The sequence below is a fragment of the Haplochromis burtoni genome, unplaced genomic scaffold (genome assembly GCF_018398535.1).
Source record: "Haplochromis burtoni strain Fernald_Lab_line unplaced genomic scaffold, NCSU_Asbu1 Contig_3357, whole genome shotgun sequence".
NCBI classification, from domain to species: domain Eukaryota; kingdom Metazoa; phylum Chordata; class Actinopteri; order Cichliformes; family Cichlidae; genus Haplochromis; species Haplochromis burtoni.
In genome coordinates, this window is record NW_024585718.1 from 1 (window position 1) to 7,182 (window position 7,182).

A 7,182-nucleotide genomic window follows, 5' to 3' on the forward strand; every position below is an offset into this window, starting at 1 on the left:
GTGATAAATATTTTTGGCCATATCGCCCTGCTCTACTGTGGGCTTTGAAAGTGACTTAAGGTGTTTATGTGTTTGTGTTACAGGGAGGTGGATGAGAATCCAGACTATGACAACTTGGACATTGTCAACAGAGATGCAGAGGATAAATATTTTGATGACGATGATGACGAAGAAGAGGAAGAGGAGGAAGAAAATATGACAGAATAGTACTCGTGTTATTAATAAATGAATGAACTGTAAATATAAATGTACAAAACGAGTTTCCATTCTATTTTTTAGTTTGACATCTAAACACAAACAAAAGATGTAATAAACATGTTTTTGGGGTCTTTTGAAAATTTGTATAAATATGATTTTCTTGTTCAAAACTCAACAGAAACATGTATTTATTTAGGTTTAGATGTACGCGTGTCAGATTGCTTTGTATTGTGTGGATTGAAACGTGAGTGAGTCTTCAAAAGTTACAAATCATTGTACACATTTAAAAATCAGGACTGAAAATGAGTGACAAAGCAGCCAATGATGGCTGGAGAACTTTTGCTCAAGGCCACTTCAAAAAATTCAAGGAATGTATTCTTCTAATTACAATGCTGTTCCCTACAATGATTATTACAGGTTGGGCAAAGTCCAAAGAAAACAGTTTGACAACATCTGCACAATTTACCGATAAAAAGCATCAATGTTGTTTATTCAGAATTTCAAGAAGAAAATATCAGCTGTATGTGGAATTATTAAAACAAAGTAAAACACGGTGATCAGCAGTGTGAAAGGAAAACTGAGTATAGCAAAGACAAAGTACACTTTTATGATTTTGTTGCTTTTCTCAAAAGTAACAATTAACCAAAGAAAAATAACGCATGTCATTTGTGGACATACTGCAGCAATTTTTCAAATTCAGCTTTACAGAAGCATTAATCTTCATTTTTTAAGTTCTTTTATTATCAAAGTGTAACACTCTTCTTGTAATTTTAAGACCTTTAGTTGCATTTTTAGTTTCTCCCTCTTCAGTTGATCAAGATCCGTTGTATTCAAACCAGAGCTGACTGAGGGCCCAGGTGACAGAGCCTCTGACATGTGAGAGAAATTAATGCCGACAGAGGTTTGACTTGCTGGAGATGAGCTGTGGAAAAAAGTTAACTTTTAAGATTGTTTGACTAAATTAAAAATCTTTACCTAAATGATAGGACAGCTACATCTTACCTCCTCTCTGGCCTCGTGGATTGTAATGCAGCTACATTGTGGCCAGAGCAGTGGACATCTTTATGTTCACACTCATCTGACGCAGCCAGAGATTCACAGGAAGGACCTGTACATTTAGAAAACATATTGGGGAAAAAAAGACCAGAAAAGATTAAAAATAATAATAAAAATAAAATAAATACATGAATTTTTTTCTCTTAAAAAAAGCTGAAAAAAAATCCTGCTAGTGATTTCAGTTTTTGAACAACTCACTCATTTCCTCTTCTGTTTTTTCCTCCACATTCTGCTGTTTGATTGGTGTGTTTCTTTCCACGTCTCTGGTTTTTACAGTGACTTTAGATTTTGGCATGTTAGGAGGATTGTCTCCTTCTTTCTCATTCCCACAGTTTGCTGACTGTGCATCTCCTCTCTCTGCTGAGCCTTCTGTACAAAAGACAAAATGTTACCAAAAAGTGAAATTAATACACACATAAATAAAGTATTTACTATTTTCCATTAGGAGAATTGTGGGAAATATCACCTTTAATAACACACTTGTCAGTGTGGTTAGAGGCAACAGCAGGTACAGCTTCAGATTCCATTCCTCCCGTTTCCATTTCTTCTTCCTCTTCTTCATTCCCAGCATCTTCTGAGTTTACAACCTCGTTTTCATGTCCAGACCCGACCTTCTCTTCAGCTCTCTGCTCTGTTTTCACTGCCAGCTCCCCTCTGCTTAGAAACTGGTCCTTATCTTCAACAATATCTCCCCCAGCTTCTTGATAGGGATAACAATGCATTAGATTTATGCATGTACACTTTATAATTATTTGTAATTACTATTAGTAGAATCAAATAATTTCTCAAAATAGTTTTCAAGTTAGCAGCACTCAAACTGTGTGGTCTTCTGCTGTTGCAGTTCATCTGTTTCACTGTTTGGTGTTCAGAGATGCTCTTGTGCATACCCTGATTGCAATTAGTCATTATTTGAGTTACTGTTACTGTCTTTCTATCAGCACAAAGCAATCTGGTCATTTTTCTTTGACCTCATTTTACACCAGAGAACTGCTGCTCACTTTCTCTTTTTAGGACCATTCCCTGTAAACTCTACAGATGATTGTTGGGAAAACCCGAGTAGGAGATTCTGAAATATTCAGACCGGTGTAACTGACACCCACAGCCATGCCATGTTCAAAGTCACTTCCAGTTGTGGTCAGAAGTTTACAGGCACTCATTATGGCCATGAATGTCATGGTAATTATGTGCTTTGAATGATGGACTGTAGTTTTTCCCGCTTGAAACGATTGTACATCAAACATTTTCCATGACTTTAAATAACAAGAATTGTTAGTGTGATTTTTTTTTTTGCACTTTCTCCAATCCACATAAGATCTGTGACTCTTAGGTAATTTGACTTCTTTGTATTTAGCACTTTTTTTACTCAACTTATACAACATACCTCATTTATGCAAGCACTTTGCTCTATGCTTTTTCTATCTAAGCGCTTTCTTTAAAACATTGAGCAACTTGGGGTTCAGTATCTTGATCGGTATGCAGACTGGAGCAGCAAGGGACTGAACTACAAACTTCAGATTAGGAGATGAACTGCTCAATCTCATGAGCCACTCATTATTGGTAGCGCAGAATTGGTAGAGCTCATTTAAATGGGTTGGTTTCTTGGCTTGGACTTGGTTTCAAAAGCTTAATTTTGGCCTGATGCTCAGTTTGAAATTCAGCAGATGGTATTGACCTTGTCTGCATTCTTAAATGCATGTTGAGCTTCTCCCATGTCTCCCAGTCTCCCGTGACTGGCTGATTATATCTTTACAACAACGAACACTGGAATAGGTATACTGAATTAAGTGACTCATCGGTGTACTTTGGAGAGCAAAACTATTCATTTGAAACGACACCTGATGTCTTTTAATCGCAAAGACATCTACAACTATTCAAAGAGCAGACAGTTTAGCTGTGTGCCTATAACATTTGTAAATCCTAACACTGGGAAAAGCTGTTCATTTGTGGGCGGGAAACCAGTCTTATGAAGGATTTCACACACTGTTATTAGAATGTTATTAGAACAATTATCATTTGAGAACTGAGCCAAAACAATTGTATTCCCTAACTCATCTAACACAATCAGAGGTTAAAAGTAAGACTTGTAATCTTAGTAGAAGTGTCTTCTACAAAAACACAAAAAAAGAAAGCCAAAACACATGCAACTCACTCAGTACTTTTGGCACAGTTTGTGTTGCCACATCTCTGGTATTTCCAGTAACTTCAGATCTCAACATGTCAAGAGAATCTTCTCTGTTTTGTTCTTTCTCATTCCCACAGTGAGTTAAATGCCCGTCTTCTCTGTCCTCCATCCTTGCATCTTTGCAAAAGTCAACATGTCAATTAATCAAATATATGAAAAAATGCACAGTGGCTATTAAATATTTATTTGATGTTAAACTGTTTTAATACCAGAGTTTAAGACACTGGATTCAGTTTTATTCACTATCCCCAAAGATGTGGAAGCTTCCTGTTCTTTTCTTTCACTGCTTTGTGTTAACTGGTCTTCACTGCCTTCCCCATCACTCCCGTTGATGGATAGGTCATATTTGTTTGAGGGAGTAATCAGTTTCGCTGCTGCAGTGGTTGTGTTAACTTTTGCTGAGCTGCTGCACTCTCCTGGATGGTCCATCCCCTCGGGGTGATAAGCACCTGTTCCCTGAGGCAAAATTAAACATTTAAATTAGATTTACATTTACAAGAACAGATAGTCATTTTTAAATTATTTGTCCTAAATCAGTGACATGGCAGAAACTGACAAATCCCCTCTGAAATAATGGAAAACTTACATTTGCTGTCTTTATTTCTTTCCCCCTCAGTGCATGTTCCGCAGCAGCTGAAATTGTATGTTTTGTTGTCCTCTCTGAAAAGAGAAGAGTGATTTTCATACACAGACACTTTTTGTTAGGTTAGTTACATGTCAATAGGAAATAACATCATTTAATTAATAACACTTTTGTCAGTATGGGGCAACAGCAGATACAGTCTCATCTTCTGTTTCTCCCTCTGCCTGTTTCTCTTCATCTTCTTCACTCCCAGCATTTTCAGCTTCTACTCTCTCTGCTCTGTTTCCACGAGCATTTCCTCACTGTTTGAAAGCTGGTCTTTACCTTCAGCATTATCATCTTCAGTTTCTTCAGAGCCGGATGATTGTATTTCCTTTTGATTCAAGGTTCAGGAAAAATGACCTTTAATTATCATTCTCAGTGTTGTTTTAATTCATTTTTGAAAATCAGAATTACAGTGCTCTCATGCTCAGATACCTTTCTAGTCTTGGATCTTCCTTTTCTGTATCCCTCGGTTTTTAGGTAATCTTTCTGTGAAAAGTTAGTTTGACGGTTTATTTAGTGAAATCTGATTTTCTTTGATTAATAGAAATGGGAAAAAAGTACCTTAATCCAATACTCCAGAGGTTGATCGTCATAGAAAATAGTTGCTTTCCATTTTTTACTTGATCCTTTCCCTGCAAGTATCTCAAAGCTAGGTGGATTATACCATTTGCCTTTATATTCAATACACGCCTTACCTAAATTGATCATCCAAACACACAGGAAAATTCAAATTAAATTAGAAAAGAACACTTAAAAAAGTAAAGCTAACTTTTGACAAGTTAACATTTGATCCTCTTTAAAACAGTGCACATTGTTTAAAATTGTATATTTGAACAGCACAAGGAACATGCTTTCTCTTTATTTTCTTGTCAATCTTTAAAGATGTTCTAAATATTCGCACCTGATCTGCAATCCAGTCTAAGGTTTAGAGATTATTATTTGTATTATTTTAATGTAGGTTTGTATTTACTTTTCCCAAATGACTGATGGAGAGCTATGTTTCACAGCTGTCATGGGATGGGGGGAAGGCAATTCAGAATCACCAGTGAACCATTCATGCATTCATGCATTAATGCATTCATTCAGCTGGAGAGAAAGTTAAGTTCCATTTTTTATATACATGATTTTTATTTGTGGGCACAGTTTCAAACAGTATAAAGTGTTTTCTTGTTTAATGGTTTCCATGAAATGTGCTTATGCTTCTCAGATAATTGTATTTGCTTACTTTTTTCCAGCTTCTCACAATCAAGGATGCCCTCTGTGGTTCCACAGATTACAGACAAAAACGCTAAATTTTGGGAAAAAAATTACAACAACTATAATAATAACAATGTCTCCATAATAAAATATTATGAATGTATATTTATGCCATAAAATTAGAGAAACATATTCAACTAAGAACTTACGTATCCCTTCTGTCTTCCAGGTTTTTCGATTCTCCTCTTCCTCCTCCTCCTCCTCATCTTCACCATCAGAAGTTTCATTGTATTCAACTCTCCATCTTTTCCTTAATCTACAGTCTTCTTGGTTTTCCTCTTCCACAGATCTTTTCCTCTCCATTTATTTTTCAAAACTGAAAATATAGTCTTCCTAAACAGATTTCAGGGTAATCATTGATTTGTGTCAAAAGGTCTTCCCACCCAAAACAACATGTGTGAGCCCTTACCCGAGCGACATGATCATAAAAAGAAATAGCACAACTGAATACTGAATTCTTTGTTCATCTTTTGTTGTGCGAGAGACGAAAAATGTTTGCTGACCACCGCACAGATCTCGAGTTCAGCTCATACCGATACTAATAGTTTGGTCCTGAAAACAGTTCTCAGTATTAACATTTTGAGGATTTGTCATTGTGGTCTGACGACACAGTTTTCATGTCTTGTTTTATTTCAGTTTAGACTTCATTTGACAAAACTCATTGTAACTTTCAAATCAGTCAGTTAATCAGATAGATGACAGATAGATATGTCTTCTGTTTTTCAAAAAGATGCACAACACCATTGACTTGTTAAAATATTTTGTAAATTTTATATATATTAAAATGTAATCTTCCATTACTTTTTAACACATCCGACTTTATTTGAATTCCTTAGTGCAATATAATCGCGAATTAACTTAAAGAACACATCAGCTTGGATTAGCTGCTTTCTCAGTTGTTTTCAGTGCCGTCCTTGTGCCTGAATATTTCAGAGGGATGTTTCTTTTAGATTGTTAGGCCCCTTAACACTGACCTATGAATCATTCAAGCATTAAAAACACACCTAACTCGAGGGACTTATATATACAGTGTTGTCTAAATAACACTGTATATATAACAAATAACTTAGCAAGGAACCAGTATTAAATTGTATCTTTAGGTACTTTGTTACTAGCAGCCTGTCACAAAAACATACGATTTCTTCCAATTTCTTTAGTGGAATCTCTGAAAAATGCCACAGATAACACAGTTTGACAGGAATTTTCTTTTTTATTGTAAACCAACTGATGTCCAAAGAGCTATTAGCTGAAAACTTGACATATCTCTGCATGACGTGTCCTGGCTCAAGACTTTTGCACAACACTGTAACTCTCCTTTATTTATTTCACATTTTGTCAATATGGCTGGACAAATTTGTATGAAAATGTTTTTTTTGTTTTGTCTAACTTCTTTAGAACAGTTATATCCATCTGTCACAGACATGATTGATATATTACTCGCAATGCTTCAAAGTCAAAGCACACCTCTTGTTTTTCTCTTGCAAATTTAAATCTGAAGACCTGACACGAACTGCTGTCAACACACTAAACACTTTACATAATGTAAATACAATAAAAGTAAAAAGTGAAATACACTATGGGGACAAAAGTTCTGGTCCACCTACTCATTATTCCTACAGGAGCTGCTCATGACATAGAAACCCACGTCAACAGTTTTATCAAGATGTTAATACCAGAGGATGCTTACTCTATTATTGATAAGCAAAATTTGGCCACTTTTATGCACCTCGGCGACTCCACTCCGTGCGACACCTTGTGGCCAAGGCGAGAAAAAGTGACTTCTTAGTGACTGCTTCACAGTGGCATATACAGTGGGGCAAAAAAGTATTTAGTCAGCCACCGATTGTGCAAGTTCCCCCAC

The 7,182-nt window shown here is 36.0% G+C and overlaps 2 protein-coding genes across 5 annotated transcripts; one reads left to right on the plus strand and one right to left on the minus strand.

Moving 5' to 3' along the window:
* Positions 1-9: 9 nt before the first annotated feature.
* LOC102301947 (DNA ligase 1) lies at positions 10-7,173 on the minus strand. 4 transcript variants are annotated; one of them, XM_005953226.3, is made up of 12 exons: positions 5,471-7,173; positions 5,290-5,352; positions 4,626-4,759; positions 4,497-4,550; positions 4,344-4,392; positions 4,023-4,096; positions 3,646-3,892; positions 3,404-3,553; positions 1,721-1,951; positions 1,453-1,623; positions 1,201-1,306; positions 10-1,120 (listed from the first exon to the last, which is right to left on the minus strand). In XM_005953226.3, the coding sequence occupies exons 1-12, from the start codon at positions 5,622-5,624 to the stop codon at positions 919-921; spliced, it is 1,635 nt and encodes a 544-aa protein (XP_005953288.1). In that variant the 5' UTR covers positions 5,625-7,173; the 3' UTR covers positions 10-918. The 4 variants fall into 4 exon arrangements, with proteins under 4 accessions (XP_005953288.1, XP_042073797.1, XP_005953287.1 ...); XM_042217863.1 differs by having other exon boundaries at positions 1,453-1,620; positions 1,721-1,954; XM_005953225.3 differs by having other exon boundaries at positions 1,721-1,954.
* On the plus strand, positions 82-5,462 carry LOC106632880 (coiled-coil domain-containing protein 97; the record flags this gene model as incomplete). The annotated part of the gene is given in 1 exon segment (XM_014331573.2): positions 82-5,462. A coding segment is annotated over 1 exon segment (126 nt), but the record flags the coding sequence as incomplete, so codon positions are not given.
* Positions 7,174-7,182: the final 9 nt, after the last annotated feature.